Source organism: Mustelus asterias, chromosome 25 (genome assembly GCF_964213995.1).
Source record: "Mustelus asterias chromosome 25, sMusAst1.hap1.1, whole genome shotgun sequence".
NCBI lineage: Eukaryota > Metazoa > Chordata > Chondrichthyes > Carcharhiniformes > Triakidae > Mustelus > Mustelus asterias.
In genome coordinates, this window is record NC_135825.1 from 795854 (window position 1) to 817857 (window position 22004).

Below are 22004 nucleotides of genomic sequence, written 5' to 3' on the forward strand. Positions count from 1 at the left end.
CCGGAATATATTGTTGCTGAGTACTGAAAAGGATCTCCTTAAAAATCCCCCACTGTTCCTCAGCTGTCCTACCTACCAGTCTGCTCTCCCAGTCCACCTTAGCCAATTCAGCCTTCATCCTATCGTACTTCCCTCTGTTCAAACAGAGGACACTGGTATGGGATCCTACTTTCTCCTCTTCCATTTGTACCAAAGTTCGACCATATTGTGATCACTTGACCCAAGAGGGTCCTTCACAAGAACATCCTTAATTCTACCTACCTCGTTACACATTACCAGATCTAAGATAACTCGTTCCCTCGTCGGTTCTGTAACATACTGTTCAAGGTAACTATCCCGACAGCATTCTAAGAACTCTTCCTCCATCCCACCTCTTCCAACTTGAGTCAGCCAATCAATGTGCAGGTTGAAGTCCCCCATGATTATTGCCGTTCCGTTTTTGCACGCATCCATTATTTGCTTGTTTATAGCCCTCCCCACCTCAACATTATTATTTGGGGGCCTATAGACCACGCCTACTAGTGTCTTTCTCCCCCTACTATTCCTTATCTCTACCCATAACGATTCCACGTTTTGTTCCTTAGAGCCTATGCCATCCCTCACTACTACCCTGATATTATCTTTTAACAGAGCTACCCCACCACCTTCTCCTGCCTGTCTATTCTTCCCAAATGTCTGATACCCCTGGATATTCATCTCCCAGTCCTGGTCTCCCTGCAGCCAGGTTTCTGTAATGGCCACTAGATCATACCCATTTGTGCTGATTTGCACCATCAAATCATTAACTTTGTTCCGAATGCTTCGTGCATTCAGGCAAAGTGTCTTTATTCCAGCTTTTATCTGGACCCGATTTGATGAAACGCTATCAACCTCTCCCTCTACTCCTTTAATGCCCTCATTCACTTGCACTCGCTCCCTCTCCTCTACCATTGATTTCGTAATTCCATAGCATAGTGCCACAGTGGTTCGCACTGCTGCCTCAGTGCCAGGGATCTGGATTCAATTCCAGTCTCGGGTGGAGTTTGCACATTCTCCCCGTGTGTGTGTGGGTTTCCTCCAGTATCCTCCCATAGTCCAAAGATGTGTGGGTTAGGTGCACTGGACATGCCAAATTGACCATAATGTCAGGGGGTTAGCAGGGTAAATATATGGGGTTACGGGAATAGGGCCTGGGTGGGATTGTGGTCAGTGCAGACTTAATGGGCTGAATGGCCTCCTTCTGCACTGTAGGGATTCCATTACTAGGTGCATTGGCGATGCTAAATTCTCCCTTAGTGTACTCAAACAGTGCCAGAGTGTGGCAACTAGGGGATTTTCAGAGTAACTTCATTGCAGTGTTAATGTAAGCCTCCTTGTGAGAATAATAAATAAACTTTAAACACTAAACAAGCGAAACAGTAACTGCAAGGGTGGAAATCCCATTTCATTCCCAATGGTAACAGGGGACGAGATGAACCCAGCAATTCAAACACCACATTTCTCCCTGGGATTTTTTGGATACTATATGGAATGTCCTTTTCTCGCTACACTGCCTGCTCCCACTCCCAACAACCTCAACCCCATTCCCATATCAATCCAATATTATTCAGTCTTTAGATAGTGGTTGGTGGTTTGGAACCTAAATTCATTCCAGTCATTTGAACTTGTTTCAGTGCACACAGGATATCAGGAACATCGCGATTCAGGAGAAGGGAATGGCAGGATATCAGGAACATCGCGATTCAGGAGAAGGGAATGGAAGCGATATCAGGAACATCGCGATTCAGGAGAGGGGAATGGAAGGGATATCAGGAACATCGCGATTCAGGTGAGGGGAATGGAAGGGATATCAGGAACATCGCAAGTCAAGAGAGGGGAATGGCAGGATATCAGGAACATCGCGATTCAGGAGAGAGGAATGGAAGGGATATCAGGAACATTGCGTGTCAGGAGAGGGGAATGGGGAGATAAAGTCCACACTTTTGTTAATTCAGTTTGTGTTTAATTTCAAACCAATTTCACACAGATACAGATAAAATCGTTTTACTTCCTCACCCAGCCCCAAATGTCAATGACCCAGACATCGAACAAGTCCAGAAGCTGCCTTTTGAAGGTTTGTAACACCCCCAGCAATGACCAACATCAATCACTCTCCAAGTGGCAACTCACAGCTTGGCTCCTCCGTTACACTGTCATCTTATGCACAGCAATGGTGATGCCTCCATGTTTCTGGATCATGATATTCCTGCAGAGAGGGTTATACCGAGTGAATATAGACCACTGCAGTTGTTCAAAACTGCAGAATTAGCCATTATTAAAAAGGAGCTGAATCCACACGAGTGGATCTTCTGTTTCTGATTTCCACTCTCACCTCACTCCCTCACCTCTCACACAGACATCAATCTGGCTCACTGGGTATCAGACTCACCATTGTGTTAGAAGATCTCACTTCAGAGATACAAGCCCATAAAGCACTCCCAGTGCAATACTGTGGGAATGCAGGACTGTCAGAGATCTCAGCTTTCAGAGGAGATATTGAGGTCTCATCTGCTCTCAATGTAAAATGTGAGTAGGGGAAATTTCCTTGCTGTCCTGGCAATCATTTATCCCTTAATCAACACAGAAAAAGATTACAGTCGTGTCTGTGGGATCTTGCTGTGCAAATTGGCTGCTGTTTCCTACATTACAACAGTGACTGCAATTCAAAAATAACTCATTGGCTGCAGAGAATTTTGAGACATTTCCAGCGTTATAAACGGCGCCACAGAAACTCAAACTCTTATTTTATACTTAGTATCAGAATCACTCTTCCTACTCCACCCAATCAGTCAATCTCCACCTTCTTGCCCTTGAGGCTCAACTTCCTCATCAAGAATCTCTCATATTCCTCTTTTTATTTTTTCCTCTCTCCTTTAAGGCTCATTCTCAAACATTCTAAACCACATGGGATTTCAGTACAGATATTTCTTTTTTAATATATTTTTTGCCCTGTTCCCCTGAACTGCCTCTCAGGATGGGGTTCTCCAATCCAGCAAGGACAGGCAGTGTATAGAAGCAGACCTGTCGCACTCTCCAGGGCACAGGGACTGCACCACCTTTCGCAGCCATCAGGCCCTTCAATCACTTCCTTGGGTCCAAGGCTCAGCCCCTAGCTGTCTTAGATCACATACCAACTGAACCTCTCCCTGTTCTGCAAACATGCTTCGGACTTGGACTGAATTCACACATCACCAGTCACCAAGCACCCAGATGCCCTGCAGCTTGTCCATGACTAAGTGTGGATCAGATTCACATTCCCCGAGTTTCATTGAACATGGGTGGGCCAGAGAGCAAGTGGAAAGGGGGAATGTTGATGGTGAGGGGAGCATCGCAGGGTTCCGGATTCTGCCCACTATTCACTGTGGGCTTGAGCTTGACTGTAATATTAAGGGTTCAGCATTTCAGGATAATGACCATTTGCCAAGGTCAGAGGGCAGCAACTGGTCACAGAGTCCCTGCAGAGAAACACCAGGGAGGGCACAGGAAAGAGAGCACTGTTCCCTCTGTAATACACTCAGCACTGGGTGAATATTCCCTTGCAGCCAGCTCGCCCACCACCTGAGCCCTGCTCTTGGGGCATGGGATGTTGGATGGGGTCATGGCAACATGCTGCGGGCACACCAGTTGTAAGGGACAAAGTTCCGCTAGGGACACAAGGTTCAGGTGCTCCAGAAACCAACCACAGTATGGAGCCCAGCACAAATACCCAAAGGCAACAGTTCAAACACTCACCCGCTGTCTGATTCCAGGCAAATTACCGGCACGTCTGTGGGGTCAGAGGTCAGCTTAGCCGCTTGCTGTGCGAGAACAGAGACCACACCAGCGTGTTCATCAATGAGTGACCCACGACCTAGAGAACAGAACACCCTCTGTAACACTGGCCAGCACGTTCACTCAACCACACCAGGAGTCACCCACATCCCAGCAAGTGACCAGGTGTCTAAACATACTGTTGCTGCACCAAGAGAATGTGATACAAGTACCAGCGGTGGAGGTGATTCGCAGCACGATTCATTCTCAGCCTGTGGTTAACACTGACCATCCCTGGTTACCCTTAACCAAATTGGTAGAGAGATGGGGTCGTGACAAATAGCTTAGAGGAGAAAGAAATGGAGACGGAAGGCAGAGGAAACAGGCTAGATAAGAAAGTAGGTCTAGCAAGGCTAAATGGAATATATTTTAATGCAAGGAGCTGGAGGAATAAGACAGATAAGCTGAGGGCACAGATAGACAGGTGGAAGTATGAAATAGATATGACCAAGGCTTGGCTGAAAGATGGGTAGGACTGGCAGCTCAACATTCCGAGTTATAGGGTATTCAGGCAAGATAAAGGGGGGATTAGGAGGGGGCGGCAGTGGTTAGCACTGCTGCCTCACAGCGCCAGGGACATGGGTTCAATTCTCAGCTTCGGTCACTGTCTGTCTGGAGTCTGCATGTTTTCCCCCATGTCTGCGTGCGTTTCCTCCCACACTCCAAAGACGTGCAGGTTAGGTGGATTGGGCATGTTAAATTGCCCATTGTCGGGGGATTAGCTGGATAAATACATGGGAGTTACGGGGATAGGGCCTGGGTGGGGTTGTCGCCAGTGCAGACTCGATGGCCCGAATGGCCTCCTTCTGCACTGTAGGGGACGGGACAGATACATTCTCGTAAAGACAAGGAGTGGGACCAAGACCACAGAACCCTGGGTCATAAAGATCAGAATTAAGAAAAAATAAAAAGCTTACTGAGGGTTCAATACGACAGTCCCTAGAGGAGTATAAAAAGTGCAGGGGGAACTTAAAAAGGAAATTAAGGAAGCTAAGAGAGTGTGTGGGGAAAAACTTGTGGGTAGAAGGAAAGGAAAACCCAAAGGGTTTTTTTTTAAATACATAAGGAGCAAGAGAATAACTCGGGAAAGAGTGGAGCTGATTAGGGACCATATGGAAAATCCATGTGTGGACCTGGAAATGGAAAAGGATATTCGCACTGGCACTGCTGCCTCACAGCACCAGGGACCCGGATTCAATCCCAGCCTTGGGTGAGTCTTGTGGGAGTTTGTACATTCTCCCCATGTCTGCAAGGGTTTCCTCCCACAATGCAAAGATGTGCAGGTTACGTGGATTGACAATGCTAAATTGCCCCTTAGTGTCCCAAGGTGTGTATGTTAGGTGGATTGGCCACGGTAAATGTGGGGGATTACAGGGGTTGCTTGGGGGAAAGTCCTCAGTCAAGTACTCTGTTAGAGTCAATGGGCTGAATGACTACCTTCTGCAATGTTGGGATTACATTTGATTTATTGTCACATGTATTAGCATACAGTGAAAAGTATTGTTTCCTGCGCGCTGTACAGACAAAGCATACCGTTCACAGAGAAGGAAAGGAGAGAGTGCAGAATGTAGTGTTACAGTCATAGGGTGTAGAGAAAGATCAACTTCATGCAAGGTAGGTCCATTCAAAAGTCTGACGGGGAACAGGGAAGAAGCTATTCTTGGGTCGGTTGGTACGTGACCTCAGACTTTTGTATCTTTTTCCCGAAGGAAGGTGGTGGAACAGAGAATGTCCAGTGTGCATGGGGTCCTTAATTACCCTGGCTGCTTTGCTGAGGCAACGGGAAGTGTAGACAGAGTCAATGGATTGGGCTACATTCACGACATTTTGTAGCTTCTTGGGGTCTTGGGCAAAGCAGGAGCCATACCAAGCTGTGATACAACCAGAAAGAATGCTTTCTATGGTGCATCTGTAAAAGTTGGAGAGAGTGGTAGCGGACATGCCAAATTTCCTTAGTCTTCTGAGAAAGTAGAGGCGTTGGTGGGTTTTCTTAACTATATAGTGTTGGCATGGGGGGACCAGGACAGGTTATTGGTGATCTGGACACCTAAAAACCTGAAGCTCTCGACCCTTTCTACTTCGTCCCCGTTGATGTTGACAGGGGTGTGTTCTCCTTTACACTTCCTGAAGTCGATGACAATCTCCTTTGTTTTGTTGATATTGCGAGAGAGATATTATTGTTGCCACACCAGGGAGAGTTTAAACTAGAATGGATTCCATGATGTTGCAGGTGTCGACATCAGGATGGAGATTGTGAAATATTAGAGAAAATTAACCGAGAGAAATGAAGTATTGGCAAGTGAAGCAATTTCAAAAATGGATATATCCACAGGCCCAGATGAGAGATGTATCCCAGGCAGTTGAAGGAGGCAAGGGAGGAGATATCAGGGGCACTGGCCTTAATTTTCAAAATCTCACTGACCACCGGTGAGGTATCTGAGGACTGAGGACATTGTCCCATTATTGAAAAAACAAAGGAGGTAGGGACGGACAGATGATAGGCCGATCAGTCTACCCTCGGGGGCCGGGGGGGGTAGAGAATTCCACCAGTTCACTATCCTTTGAGTGAAGCGATTTTTCCTCATCCCAGATGCATCCTGCCCAGATGCAACTTGTCCTACTTGCAAAGGTCCTATCTCCATCAGAACCGGTCCCACGGGTGACACGGTGGCACAGTGGTTAACACTGCTGCCTCAGTGCCAGGAACCCGGGTTCTATTCCAACCTCGGGTCACCGTCTGCGTGCAGTTTGCACGTTCTCCCCGTGTCTGCATGGGTTTCCTCTGGGTGCTCCAGTTTCCTCCCACACTCCAAAGATGTTCTGGTTGGGTCGATTGGCCATGCTAAATTGACCTAGTGTCAGGGGGATTAACAGGGTAAATATGTGGGGTTACAGGAATGGGCCTGGGTGGGATTGTGGTCAGTGCAGACTTGATGGGCCGAATGGCCTCCTTCTACACTGTAGGATTCTATGATTCAACATCCCAGAAACCCAAATCCTTCCTCATTTCTTCAGCCACATATTGATCTGGTATATCCTGTTGGTCTTATTCCCGCTAGCACCTGTCACCAGTAGCAATCCTCAGTTCACTATGTTAGTGGTCCTACTTTTTAGTTTGTGTTCTAACTCCCTATATTCTGCTTGTAGGATCTCATCCCTTATTTTTTTAAACTGTCGTCAGTACCGATATGCACCATGACCACTGACTGTTCACCTTCCCCCTTCAGAATGTCCAGCAGCCGCTGCAAGACATCCTTGACCGTGGCACCAGGGAGGCAACACATCGTCCTCCAGTCTCTTTTGCAGCCATAGAAGTTCCTGTCCGATCCCCTATGGAACCCCCTAGTCTATAGCCCCAACATTCCGCTTCTTCCCCACTTGTGCAGCACAGCCACCCCTCGACATTTTTTGAGGAGGTAACCAGGAGTGTTGATGTGGTCTCTATGGATTTTAGCAAGGTTCTTGATGAAGTCCCTCATGGCAGACTAGTCAAGAAAGTTGGGGTCCATGGATCCAAGGCAGAGTGGCACATTGGATTCAAAACTGGCGGAGAGGCAGGAAGCAACAGGGTGATGGGAGGGGGTTGTTTGTGACTGGAAGCCTGTTTCCAGTGGGGTTCAGCAGGGCTCAGGGCCCTTGCTATTTGTGGTGTACATTAATGATTTGGACTTAAGTATAGGAAGCATGATCAAGAATCTGATGGGTGACATGGAAATTGATCAGGTGGTAAATAGTCAGGAGGATATGGTCAGGTGGGCAGAGGACTGGTCAGGTGGGCAGAGCACTGGCCAATGGAATTCAACCTGGAAAAGTGAGAGGTGACGCACTTGGGGAGAGCAAACAAAGCAAAGGATTACACTGTGAATGGGGAGACCCTGGAGATCAAACAGACCTTGAAGTGCATACCCACAGATCCCTGAAGGTGGCAGGGCAAGTAGATAAAGTGGTTAAGAATATGAGATACTTGTATTCTCTGCCTCAGCTAATAAAGACAAGAACAGGGAGGTCATGCTGGAACCATATAAAATGCTGGTTAGGCCACATCTGGAGTACTGTGTGTAGTTCTGGTGACCGCATTATAGGAAGGTTATGATTGCACTGGCGAGAGTGCAGAACAGGTTTACCAGACACTGCCTGGGCTGGAGACTCTGAGCCGAGGTGAGATTGGACAGGAATTATAGAATCATACAGCGCTGAAGAGGTCCCTCAGCCCATCAAGTCTGCACCAACACATTAGAAATGCCTGAACTTCCACCTAATCCCACTTGCCAGCACTTGGCCCATAGCCCTGAATGTTATGATGCGCCAAGTGTTCATCCAGATACTTTTTAAAGGATGCAAGGCATCCCACCTCCACCACCCTCCCAGGCAGCACATTCCAGACCCTCACCACCCTCTGGGTAAAAAAGCTTTTCCTCACATCCCCCCTAAAATTCTGTCCCTCACCATGAACCTTTGTCCCTTGTGACTGACCCTTCAACTAAGGGGAACAGCTGCTCCTTATCCACTCTGTCCATGTCTCTCATAATCTTGTACACCTCGATCAGGTCTCCCCGCAATCTTCTCTGCTCCAACACAAGCCCTGCCAACCTCTCTTTATAACTTAAATTCCAGGCAGCATCCTGGTGAATCTCCTCTGCACCCCCTCCAGTGCAATCAGATCCTTCCTATAATGTGGTGACCAGAACTGCACACAGTTCTCCAGCTGTGGCCTCACTAAAGTTCTATACAACTTCAACATGGCCTCTCTGCTTTTGTAATCTATGCCTTGATTGATGAAGGCGAGTGTCCCACATGCCTTTTTCACCACCCTACTAACATGCCCTTCCGCCTTCAGAGATGTGGACAAATACTGTTCCAAAGAACTTTCAAGTGTCATGTCGTTCATTGAATATTTCCTTGTCAAATTACTCCTTCCAAAGTGTATCACCTCACACTTTTCAGGGTTAAGTTCCATCTGCCACTTATCTGCCCATTTCATCTATATTTTCTTGTAGCCCAAGACACACTATCTCACTTAACCACCAGCCAATCTTTGTGTCATCAGCAAACTTACTAATCCTACCCCTCACATAGTCATCAATGTCATTTATATAAATGCTGAATAACAGGGGACCCAACACAGATCTCTGTGTACGCCACTGGACACGAACTTCCAGTCATTAAAACAACCTTCTGTCATCACCCTCTGATCCCTACAACTGAACCAATTTTGAATGCACTTTATCAAATTACCCAGTAACCCATGTGAATTTACCTTCTTTGTCAGTCTCCCATGTGGGACCTTGTCAAAGGCTTTGCTGAAATCCATATAAACTACATCAACTGCTCGACCCTCATCTACACACCTGGTCACCTCCTCAAAAAATTCAATCAAATTTGTTAGGCATGACCTCCCTCTGACGAAGCCATGCTGACAATCCCTGATCAAGCTTTGCCTCTCCAAGTGGAGATAGATTCTCTCCTTCAGAGGTTTCTCTAATAGTTTCCCTACCACTGATGTGAGACTCACTGGTCTGTAGTTCCCTGGTTTATCTCAACAACCCTTCTTAAATAGCAGAACCCCATTAGCTGTTCTCCAGTCATCTGGCACCTACCCCGTGGCCAGAGAGGAATTGAAAATTTGGGCCAAAGCCCCTGCAATCTCCTCCCTCGTCTCCCACAGCAGCCTGGGGCAAAATTCATCCGGACCTGGAGATTTATCCACTTTTAAGGCTGCCAACACTTCCAATGCCTTGTCCTTCCCTCAAGAACCTCACAGTCTCTCTCACTGAATTCCATACCATCGTCCTCATTCTCTTGGGTGAAGACGGATATGAAGCCATCATTCAACACTCTACCAATGTCCACTGGCTCAGCCAGTGAATTGTTTCAAGAACAAAGAAAATTACAACACAGGAACAGGCCCTTCGGTCCTCCAAGCCTGCACCGACCATGCTTGGTCCCTAATGGGCCCTACTCTTCCACTGGTTATCCTCTTGCCATTGATATACTTAGAGAATATCTTTGAATTTCCCTACTTTTACCAGCCAGAGCTTTCTCATATCCCTTCTTTGAATTCCTAATTGCTTTCTTAAGCTCCATCCTGCACACACTATACTTTTCTAATGCCTCCACTGATTTGCTCTTGTACTTGTTAAAAGCCTTTCTTTTCCTTCTCATTGTATCCTGAATATCTCTGGCCATCCACGATTCTCTGGGCTTGTCATTCCTACCCATCACCCTAAAGGGAACATACTGGGCTTGCACCCTCCCCAATTTCCTTTTTGAATGCCCAATGCTCTTCTAGTAAATTTCCCCATTAGCAGCTGTTCCCAGTCTTACCTTGGCCTGATCCAGCTTTATTTTCCTAAAATCTGCTCTCCCCAAATCCAAAACCTTTTTTTGCAACTTGTCTATTTCTTTGTCCATAATGAGCTTAAATTGTACCATGTACCATAAGCTGGGGCTGTTTTCCTTGAAACAGCAAAGGTTGAGGGAGGATCCCATAAGGGTGTATAAGATTATGAGGGGCACAGATAGGGTGGACAGGAAGACACTTTTTCCATTAGCAGAGGGGTCAATAACGAGGAGACATACATTTAAGGAAATAGAGTTGAGGAGAAACATTTTCACCCAGAGGGTGGTGGGAGTCTGAAACTCACTGCTGGAAAGAGTGGTCGAGTCAAAAACTCTCAAAACATTCAAGTAGTATTTTGATATTCACTTGCGCTGCTGTAACTTCCAAGGCTATGGGCCAAATGTTAGAAATTGAGAGTGTGTCAGATCTTTGTTGACCGGTGTGGACCTGACGGGCCAAATAGCCTCTTTCAGTGCAGTAAATATCTGAAATTATGAAGGCATTTTACAGTCAACTGCATTGCTGCAGGAATGGAGTCAGATATTGGCCCAGACTGTGTAAAGATGGCAGGCTCTCTGCCCTAAAGAATTTTGGGTATGGGTTTTTACGACAACGTGATGGCTACACAGCCAACACAACCCTCTCATTCCAGGAACCAATCTAGCGAACCCTCTTTAATAAAATGTATTTTAATCATGTTTCTAGCAGCCCTTGGTATTTTGTCAGAGCCATTTTGTCTACAACCCGGTGAGCTCTATTGTTACTGAAGCAGTATAATTGATACAATGTTAGTTTTAATCTGAACGAATGCAGTGTTCTGTTATTTTAGTATTCCCCTGGGATTGCAGAGTAGAGCTTGATTGGGATAATTGACAGGTTATGTCATATGACTGGGGACAGCTGGGCTTTCACGGAGGATTCCAGCTTGGTTGTTGTTTGGAGTTGAGAGAGAGCACAGTCTCTCTTTTTTCCCTTCTCTGGCATTGGAGATTCTGCTGACTGAGTGTTGCTGTTTTGGAAACTGCAGAGAGTGAGGTATCCTTTTCTGTCTCAAGTCTTTAGACTGGAAGCTGCTCGAGACTAGGTGCGCTTCTCTGTTTTGCTGTCTTGAGGATATATCCTTCTCTGAAAACTGCTGCTTGGATTTCTGTCCATAGGTGTTAAAAGCTGGAAGTCTCGTATCACGCAAGCACATTTGTTTTAGTGCTAACTAATTCTGAAGAAGGGTGTATGTCTATGGGGTATGGCTTTTAAATTGGAACAACAGAGATAGCTAGCCTTTAAGAATTACACGGTGGCATTTTTAAGCCTTGTAATTGGTAAAAGTTATGCTAATTCTTTTCATTATATTCTGTGTTCTTAAATAAACTTTGTTTGATAAAAGCTTCCTAGTGGGTCACTTGAATCATACTCGGAGTGAAACACCTTATGCTCGCCCCAATGCCAAAATCAAATGTAAAAATTTAGAGTCCAGGCTCACTTCACAAAACACCTTGGGAGTTTCTGGCCTGGGCCGAAACACCACCTCACCGCACTGCCTCCAATGCAAATTTATCCTTTCTTAAACATGTGGAACTGAAACTGATAGCCTGCACCCTGTGTTCTTAAAATAAATTACTACAAAGTAGAAGCATTGATTAGAATCTTCCAAAATTCCCGAGATTCTGTTGGGTCCAGTAGATTAAAAGTTTGCAAATATTAACATCTCTATTCAAGAGAGGAGGGATCCAGAAAGCAAAAAAAACTATAGGCTAGTTAGTCTAACACTAATCATTAAGAAAACATGAGATTACATTATTGTGGTGGTAATTAAAGGACATTTTAAAAAATCATAATAAGGGAAATAGCGTTTAATTTAGAATTATTTGAGGATGTAATAAGCAAGCTGGATAAAGATGAACCCGGTGATGTGGTGTACTTGGATTTCCAAAGGGCATTCAATAAGAAACCACATCAAAAAGGTCATGTTTGGGTTCACAAACAGTAACAAGTTGAGTGCCACGCAGATCACTGGTAGGGCATCAACTATTTACATATATATTAATGACCTGGATGAAGGGATGGAATACATATGGTTGCTAACTTTGCTGATGACAAAGAGAGGTTAAACAAAGTTGTGAAGAGGATATAGAAAGTATACAAACTGTATGCCTAAAAAAGTCTTCCATCCTTTTATTCTTATGACCAAAGTGAATACCTGACGCATCCCACATTATACTCCATGTGTCAACTTGATGTCTGCATTAGGGTTACTAATGCCCAACAACTTAACCTGTCTGTATCTCTGTGTCCTACATTCCCACCTAGTTTAAAAAAAAATTAATTTATGGGATGTGGGCATCGCTGGCTAGACCACCACTTATTGCCCATCCCGAGTTGCCTTGAGTGGTGGAGAGCTCCTTTCTTGAACTGCTGTAGCCCAAGATCAGCAGACTTCCTTCTCTGAAGGACATTGGTAAACGAGGTGGGTTTTTACGACATTGACAATGGCTTTTTATGGTCATCATTAAACTTATAATTCCAGATTTTTTTTACTGAATTCAAATTCCACCGTCTACTCAGGTGGGATTCAAACCCGGGACCCCGGAGCATTGCTCTGGATCACAAATTTAGATACCACTGCACTCCTGAGGCACCAACAAAGATTACTCTCCACCACTTTGTCAACATCACGAATGTAGATTGTCAACAATACCCTTTAGGGAAGGAAATCTGCCGTCCCGGTCTGGCCCACATGTGACTCCAGACCCACAGCAATGTGACTGACTCTGAACTGCCCTCTGAAAAGATGTTATCTCATGGGTAATGAGAGATGGGAGATTTTGGCCGAGCCAGTTTCCTGTACACATTAACCAATCCGCAATCAAAGCTGATAATGCAGCATTTAACACAACAAGCCCTCAGCTTGCCGATTAATGATGTGTCACCTCACCAAATCATTGTGAATGATCCCAGCCGAATACTCACAGCCAAGGTTCAGGCCTTGCTCATCAGAACAGAGCACCCCAATAATGGCGGGATTCTTCATCCTGTGGGAACAAAGATTAACACACTGAGCACAAATACTGGGGGAGGCGGCAGAGAGGGGGGGGGGTGCCAAAGGGGGAGTGGGGGGGGTGCCAAAGGGGGAGTGGGGGGGGTGCCAAAGGGGGAGTGGGGGGGGCGCCAAAGGGGGAGCGCCAAAGGATGAGCGGGGGGGGTGCCAAAGGGGGAGTGGGGGGGGGCGCCAAAGGGGGAGGGCGCGCCAAAGGGGGAGTGGGGGGGGCGCCAAAGGGGGAGTTGGGGGGGGGGCGCCAAAGGGGGAGTGGGGGGGGGCGCCAAAGGGGGAGTGGGCGCCAAAGGGGGAGGGGGAGTGGGCGCCAATGGTGGAGTGGGGGGGGGTGCCAAAGGTGGAGTGGGGGGGGCGCCAAAGGGGGAGTGGGGGGGGCGCCAAAGGGGGAGTGGGGGGGGGCCCAAAGGGGAAGTGGGGGGGGGCGCCGCCAAAGGGGGATTTGGGGGGGGGGGCGCCAAAGGGGGAGTGGGGGGGGCTCCAAAGGGGGAGTGGGGGGGGCGTCAAAGGCGGTGGGGGGGAGTGGGGGGGGCGCCAAAGGGGGAGTGGGGGGGGCGCGCCAAAGGGGGAGTGGGGGGGGGCGCGCCAAAGGGGGAGTGGGGGGGGCGCCAAAGGGGGAGTTGGGGGGGGGCGCCAAAGGGGGATTTGGGGGGGGGGCGCCAAAGGGGGATTTGGGGGGGGGGCGCCAAAGGGGGATTTGGGGGGGGGGGCGCCAAAGGGGGAGTTGGGGGGGGCGCCAAAGGGGGAGTTGGGGGGGGCGCCAAAGGCGGTGGGGGGGAGTGGGGGGGGGCGCCAAAGGGGGAGTGGGGGGGGCGCCAAAGGGGGAGTGGGGGGGGCGCCAAAGGGGGAGTGGGGGGGGCGCCAAAGGGGGAGTGGGGGGGGGCGCCAAAGGGGGAGTGGGCGCCAAAGGGGGAGGGGGAGTGGGCGCCAATGGGGGAGTGGGGGGGCGGCGCCAATGGGGGAGTGGGGGGGGCGCCAATGGGGGAGTGGGGGGGGGCGCCAATGGGGGAGTGGGGGGGGCGCCAATGGGGGAGTGGGGGGGGGCGCCAATGGGGGAGTGGGGGGGGGCGCCAATGGGGGAGTGGGGGGGGGCGCCAAAGGGGGAGTGGGGGGGGCGCCAAAGGGGGAGTGGGGGGGGCGCCAAAGGGGGAGTGGGGGGGGGGGCGCCAAAGGGGGAGTGGGCGCCAAAGGGGGAGTGGGGGGGGGCGCCAAAGGGGGAGTGGGGGGGGGCGCCAAAGGGGGAGTGGGGGGGGGCGCCAAAGGGGGTGTGGGGGGGGCGCCAATGGGGGAGTGGGGGGGGGCGCCAAAGGGGGAGTGGGGGGGGCGCCAAAGGGGGAGTGGGGGGGGCGCCAAAGGGGGAGTGGGGGGGGGGGCGCCAAAGGGGGAGTGGGCGCCAAAGGGGGAGTGGGGGGGGGCGCCAAAGGGGGAGTGGGGGGGGGCGCCAAAGGGGGAGTGGGGGGGGGCGCCAAAGGGGGAGTGGGGGGGGCGCCAAAGGGGGAGTGGGGGGGGCGCCAAAGGGGGAGTGGGGGGGGGCGCCAAAGGGGGAGTGGGTGGGGGGCGCCAAAGGGGGAGTGGGGGGGGGCGCCAAAGGGGGAGTGGGGGGGGGCGCCAAAGGGGGAGCCTTCACCTCCGCCCCCCCCCCGTCGTCTCTCTCACGTTTCTCGGAGCTGTGTTTCTAAAACCGCCTCCATTCTCCTCACAACATCCGGCTCTCCAACTGCTCATCACATGACCCACCTCAGCCGGTCACATGGTCCGATGCAGCCAATCACCCCGCCCCCTCGACGTAACCCCGCCCCCTCGACGTAACCCCGCCCCTTCGCCGAAACCCCGCCCCTTCGCCCAGCCGCCGCGCCTTTCGCCGCCCCCCCCCCGACGTAACCCCGCCCCTTCGCCCAAACCCCGCCCCTTCGCCCAACCGCCGCGCCTTTCGCCGCCCCCCCCTCGACGTAACCCCGCCCCTTCGCCGAAACCCCGCCCCTTCGCCCAGCCGCCGCGCCTTTCGCCGCCCCCCCCTCGACGTAACCCCGCCCCTTCGCCCAAACCCCGCCCCTTCGCCCAACCGCCGCGCATACGCCGGCCCCGCCACCTCTCTGGCCCCGCGACTCGTGGGCCTTCTAGCCCCGCCCCGCCACCTGGTTCCACCCCCCTCGCCCCGCCCCCGTCCCCGCCCCCGGGCAGGGCGCGGGCTGTGCTGGAAGGTTGTGGGCCGGTTGGTGTGAGGAGAGTTTCTGCAGATAAACCCGGGGATTGGGGAGACTCACTGACCTCGCGGGGGGAGAGAGGCGGCTTCCTCAGCCCCCCCCCCATCCCCGCTCCCCCTGTCAGACTCGGGGCGGCACAGCGGCTTCGAGCTGCTGCCTCACAGCGCCAGGGAACCGGGTTCGGTTCCAGCCTGGGTCGCTGTCTGTGTGGAGTCTGCACGTTCCCCCCGTGTCTGCGTGGGTTTCCTCCGGGCGCTCCGGTTTCCTCCCACAGTCTCCATACTGAGCATTGCAACCCGAAGCGGTATTGGCTGACTCCTGGCAGCTGATCCTTTATCCTGTCTCCCACTTGCTGCAAATCCCAGAGAAGGAAAATGAAGAGGAAAGTGGAAAGGTTTATTGTATTCTGAAGATGTGCAGGTTGGATGTATTGGCCGTGCTAAATTGCCCCTTAGTTGTTGACGGGGTTTTTGGGAGGCTGTGTGTTGCGAACTCTGTTCTGAATCAAAGACGTGTCTTTATTTAACCAATACCTATTGGGAGAGAGATAAGAACATAAGAAATAGGAGCAGGAGTAGGCCATCTAGCCCCTCGAGCCTGCCCCGCCATTCAATAAGATCATGGCTGATCTGAAGTGGATCAGTTCCACTTATCTGCCTGATCCCTATAACCCCTAATTCCCTTACCGATCAGGAATCCATCTATCCGTGATTTAAACATATTTAATGAGGTAGCCTCCACCACTTCAGTGGGCAGAGAATTCCAGAGATTCACCACCCTCTGAGAGAAGAAGTTCCTCCTCAATTCTGTCCTAAACTGACCCCCTTTATTTTGAGGCTGTGCCCTCTAGTTCTAGTTTCCTTTCTACGTGGAAAGAATCTCTCCACCTCTACCCTATCCAGCCCCTTCATTATCTTATAGGTCTCTATAAGATCCCCCCTCAGCCTTCTAAATTCCAACGAGTACAAACCCAATCTGCTCAGTCTCTCCTCATAATCAACACCCCTCATCTCTGGTATCAACCTGGTGAATCTTCTCTGCACTCCCTCCAAGGCCAATATATCCTTCCACAAATAAGGGCACCAATACTGCACACAGTATTCCAGCTGCGGCCTCACCAATGCCCTGTACAGATGCAGCAAGACATCTCTGCTTTTATATTCTATCCCCCTTGCGATATAGGCCAACATCCCATTTGCCTTCTTGATCACCTGTTGCACCTGCAGACTGGGTTTTTGCATCTCATGCACAAGGACCCCCAGGTCCCTCTGCACAGCAGCTTGTTGTAATTTCTTTCCTTTTAGATAATAATCCAATTTGCTATTATTTCTTCCAAGTTGAATAACCTCGCATTTGTCAACGTTATACTCCATCTGCCAGATCCTCGCCCACTCACTCAGCCTGTCCAAATCTCTCTGCAGACCTTCTACGCCCTCCACACGATTCACTTTTCCACTTATCTTTGTGTCGTCTGCAAACTTTGTTACCCTACACTCAGGGAGGATGCAGGGAGGATTGCAACTCCTCTCTAAAATGACACCACCTCAGCACAATCGATATACCATTTTTGAAGGTTTGTATTCTCCGCCCAATCTGGCGTACAGACTGGATGGTCCAATTACATTAATACACTTTATTGGCCAGTAGCATCCCTCTCATAATTAGGAATTCAGTGGCGAATTGGACCAAAAGTCCTTCCTCTGTCACTTAGCAAGCTGCTTATGTACATCAGGCTGGCGTCAGACCATGAGAATTGATAAGGAGTCACTTTCCCTGTCTGGCCAGTCATACCTTTATCAACAAAAGCTGAATACTTCCATTCGTTGCAATTAGCACTTAAACACTTCTATTCATTTATAATTTCAGCAATTCTCCAGCTGCGAGGACATTAATAATTCTGTATCCTATCGTTACCAGAGAATGCAGCCTGTCTGATTTCACTTTTTCCCATTATGCTGTGGGGCAGTTGGTTTTGACCAAAGTTCACAAATACCTTTAAAACTACATTTCAAAGTTACAAAACCTATTAAAAATCCATTGCTATTGATTATATATGTGGTTAATAAACAATATCTTTGCATAATATATGAAGGAGGCACATCGTGATACTCTTGGTGTAAGGCACATTATGACTCCGAGCTAACTTACTTTGGTTTAAAGTCCCATAATGTGGAGACGCCGGCGTTGGACTGGGGTGAACACAGCGCCTGCCTTCACGACACACGACAGCAGAGTCGCTGAGCAGAAACTGATAGCCAAGTTCCGCACACATGAGGACGGCCTAAACCAGGATCTTGGGTTATAGAACATAGAAAGCCACAGCACAAACAGGCCCTGCGACCCACAAGTTGCGCCGATCATATCCCTACCTCTAGGCCTATCTATAGCCCTCAATCCCATTAAATCCCATGTACTCATCCAGAAGTCTCTTAAAAGACCCCAACGAGTTTGCCTCCACCACCACCGACGTCAGCCGATTCCACTCACCCACCACCCTCTGAGTGAAAAACTTACCCCTGACATCTCCTCTGTACCTACCCCCCAGCACCTTAAACCTGTGTCCTCTCGTAGCAACCATTTCAGCCCTTGCAAATAGCCTCTGAGAGTCTACCCTATCCAGACCTCTCAACATCTTGTAAACCTCTATCAGGTCACCTCTCATCCTTCGTCTCTCCAGGGAGAAGAGACCAAGCTCCCTCAACCTATCCTCATAAGGCATGCCCCCCAATCCAGGCAACATCCTTGTAAATCTCCTCTGCACCCTTTCAATGGCTTCAACATCTTTCCTGTAATGAGGTGACCAGAACTGCGCGCAGTACTCCAAGTGGGGTCTAACCAGGGTCCTATAAAGCTGCAGCATTATCTCCCGACTCCTAAACTCAATCCCTCGATTAATGAAGGCTAGTACGCCGTACGCCTTCTTGACCGCATCCTCCACCTGCGAGGCCGATTTAAGAGTCCTATGGACCCGGACCCCAAGGTCCTTCTGATCCTCTACACTGCTAAGAATGGTACCCTTCATATTATACTGCTGCTTCAATGGATCTGCCAAAATGGATCACCACACACTTATCCGGGTTGAAGTCCATCTGCCACTTCTCCACCCAGTCTTGCATTCTATCTATGTCTCGCTGCAACTTCTGACATCCCTCCAAACTATCCACAACACCACCTACCTTGGTGTCGTCAGCAAACTTACCAACCCATCCCTCCACTTCCTCATCCAGGTCATTTATGAAAATGACAAACAGCAAGGGTCCCAGAACAGATCCCTGGGGCACTCCACTGGTCACTGACCTCCATGCAGAGAAAGACCCCTCCACAGCCACTCTCTGCCTTCTGCAGGCAAGCCAGTTCTGGATCCACAAGGCAACAGCCCCTTGGATCCCATGCCCTCTCACTTTCTCAAGAAGTCTTGCATGGGGGACCTTATCGAACGCCTTGCTGAAGTCCATATAGACCACATCCACCGCTCTATCGGTAACCCTCCACAGCTTGTCACACTATCGGTAACCCCCACAGCTTGCCTCCTGGACTTGCAGAATCTCACTAGCTGTCCTGTCTGGAGACAGTACACACTTCTTTAACCTGTAGCTCATGCTCCCTCCACTCACATTGTATCTTTAAATGTAGCTGTAAAGATTCGCATTCTAATCAGTATTCTGTAACTTGGTTTTGTGTCTCTGTATGCCCTGTTGAGAGCAGATATCCACTCCATCTGATGAAGGAGCAGCGCTCCGAAAGCTAATGGCATTTGCTACCAAATAAACCTGTTGGGCTTTAACCTGGTGTTGTTAAAACTCTTACGGTATTAAAGTCCCATAAGCAGGGGTTTCAGTATCCCCTGTTACAGCCCCATTAAAGGAAACATTTGGTCTACATTTACTTTATCAACCCCTTTTAAAATGTTATATACCTCGATAAGATCCCCTTTCATCCTTCGAAATTCCAGTGAGTACAAGCCCAAATTGTTTAATCTCTCCTCATACGTCAACCCTTTCATCCCCGGAATCAATCTGGTGAACCTCCTCTGAACTGCCTCCAATTCCACCACATCCTTCCTCAAATAAGGAGGCCAAAACTGAGCACAGTACTCCATGAGATGTGGTCTCACCAACACCCTATACAATTGCAACAACACTTCTCTACTTTTATACTCAAGGCCCTTTGCAATAAATGCCAACATCCCATTGGCCTTTTTTACTACATGCTGCACCTGCACAGTGACTTTCTGTGATTCATGAACACACACCCAGATCCCTCTGCCCGTACGCATTTTGAATCAGCTTTCCATTCAGGTAATAATTTGCCTTTCTACTTTTTCTGCAAAAATGGACAACCTTACACTTACCCGCATTAAACTCCATCTGCCAAATTTTGGCCTATTATCCTAGCCTATCTATATCCATCTGTAAAATCTTTATATCCTCTTCACTGTCTGCTTTCCCATCTATTTTAGTATAATTCACAAATTTTGCCATGTTACACTGTCCCTGCTTGCAGTTCATTTATATAGATTGTGTGATAGTTAATGAACACTGTTAAACTATTACAAAACTCTGAACCTCATCACAACACCTACCAAACTACACGCAACATCTTACAACAAGGATAATGGCACAAGGCCAAAGGGACTGGTAATGGGACTAGTGAAGAAATAAAAGGTGTGTCGAAATGAAGTGTAAATGACGAGCAGAAACATTACCAACAAATTGAGAGGATTAGCCTTAGGAGAAATGTTAAGGGACCCTTTGGTCTGTGGCATAGACAGTTTAATTATACAAAATAAGTTATTGGCTGAGACCAAAATCTCTCTCTCGAAGAAGCTGTGGATCTGGCCCAGGTGACAATGCAGAACAGGGTGTGATCGAGTTGCAGGATGTGCCAGACAAGATAAACTGCTCGAGGGAAATGGCTGTTTTGAAGAGCAACCTGAATGGGGGAACTGAAGAGTTCAATAAAAGGGATACAGCATCAAATGCAGAAACCTGCTTTCGGTATGGGGGAGAACACCACCAAGAAGCTTGCCAATGTGGGAATTATGTGTGTTTCAGGTGCAACAAAAAGTGGGGTTACAATAGCTACCCACCAATCCATTGGAATTCTTCCAGAGTATAGATTGCTGGAAAATGATCACCAATGTGCTGTACCCGGCAGGAAGATCTCTGATAGCCTCGCGCTACTCAGGGATACGATCGCCTACGTGCAGGACAGGCAGGTGGACACCTGCCTCATCAGTCTAGACCAGGAGAAGGCGTTTGACAGAATATCGCACAGCTACATGATGGATGTGCTCTCCAAAATGGGCTTTGGGGAGGGAATCTGCAATTGGATCCAACTGCTCTACACAGACATCAGTAGCGCAGTTTCAATCAATGGGTGGGAATCAGATACGTTTCAAATCAGGTCTGGAGTCAGGCAGGGCTGCCCTCTCTCCTCCGTCCTTTTTGTGTGTTGCATTGAACCCTTTGTCGAGGACCTCAGAAGTGACCCAGGCATCAAAGGGGTTACAATCCCAGGCAGCGGAGGGACGCAAGTCAAAGCCTCCCTCTACATGGATGATGTGGCTGTTTTCTGCTCGGACCCCTCGTCTGTTCGCAGGCTTCTTCGAGTCTGTGAGCAGTTCGAGCTGGCCTCGGGGGCCAAAGTCAACCAGGGTAAGAGTGAGGCCATGTTCTTTGGGAACTGGCCTGACACATCCTTTGTCCCCTTCACCGTTAGGGTAGACTACCTCAAGGTGCTGGGGATGTGGTTCGGAGCGGCAGGGGCATGCGCCAAAAACTGGGAGGAGCGCATCGCCAAAGCCAGACAAAAATTGGGATTGTGGGAGCAACGCTCCCTCTCCATCACTGGGAAGAACCTTGTGATCCGATGCGAGGTTCTGTCCGTGTTGTTGTACATGGCGCAGGTGTAGCCTCTCCCCAAGTCCTGCGCAGCAGCAGTGACCCGGGCCATCTTCAAGTTCATCTGGAGATCAAAGATGGATCGTGTCCGGAGGGAGGCGATGCACAAATCTCCAGAGAACGGAGGGAAAAACGTTCCCAACGCCGCCCTCGTCCTGATGGCCACCTTTGTGTGCGGCTGCACCAAGCTGTGTGTAGATCCTCGGTACAGTAACAGCAAGTGCCACTATGTGTTGAGGTTCTACCTGTCCCAAGTGTTGCGGAGGATGGGTCTGGCCACATTGCCGCGGAACGCTCCAAGTAGTTGGACCGTACCGCAGCACCTGTCCTTCGTGGAGAAATTCTTCCGGAAACACACCTTTGACCACATGGCTATCAAGCAGTGGTCAGCACGTAATGTCCTTGAGGCCCTGAGAGAAAAGGAGACGGCAGATCCTGTCGGATGGTTCCCTGAGCGGACTGTCAATGTCATTTGGCAGAATGCCTCATCACCAGAACTCACAAACAAGCACCAAGACCTGGCTTGGCTGGTGGTGAGAAGGGGACTCCCCGTCAGATCCTTTATGCACGCCCGAGGTCTCAACCTCACCGCACGCTGCCCTCGAAGCGGCTGCGGGGCTGATGAGACGGTCGCACACCTCCTTGTGGAATGTGCCTTTGCAAAGAAGGTCTGGAACGAG

At 49.5% G+C, this 22004-nt stretch overlaps 1 protein-coding gene across 1 annotated transcript; it reads right to left on the reverse strand.

Moving 5' to 3' along the window:
- Positions 1-1959: 1959 nt before the first annotated feature.
- Positions 1960-14990, reverse strand: lamtor5 (late endosomal/lysosomal adaptor, MAPK and MTOR activator 5). Its single transcript, XM_078241972.1, has 4 exons — positions 14874-14990; positions 13136-13197; positions 3751-3868; positions 1960-2224 (listed from the first exon to the last, which is right to left on the reverse strand). The coding sequence occupies exons 1-4, from the start codon at positions 14906-14908 to the stop codon at positions 2164-2166; spliced, it is 276 nt and encodes a 91-aa protein (XP_078098098.1). The 5' UTR covers positions 14909-14990; the 3' UTR covers positions 1960-2163.
- Between the last annotated feature and the right edge of the window lie 7014 nt (positions 14991-22004).

Bases quoted from the DNA above. Each gene is read 5' to 3' on its own strand.
- lamtor5 (XM_078241972.1), bottom strand. From the start codon at position 14,908: ATGGAGGCGGTTTTAGAAACACAGCTCCGAGAAAC. The intron at 13,198-14,873 runs GTGAGAGAGACG...TTGTTCCCACAG, and splicing joins GAAACACAGCTCCGAGAAAC to GATGAAGAATCCCGCCATTA. The intron at 3,869-13,135 runs GTGAGTATTCGG...TCTGTTCTCTAG, and splicing joins GCAAGGCCTGAACCTTGGCT to GTCGTGGGTCACTCATTGAT.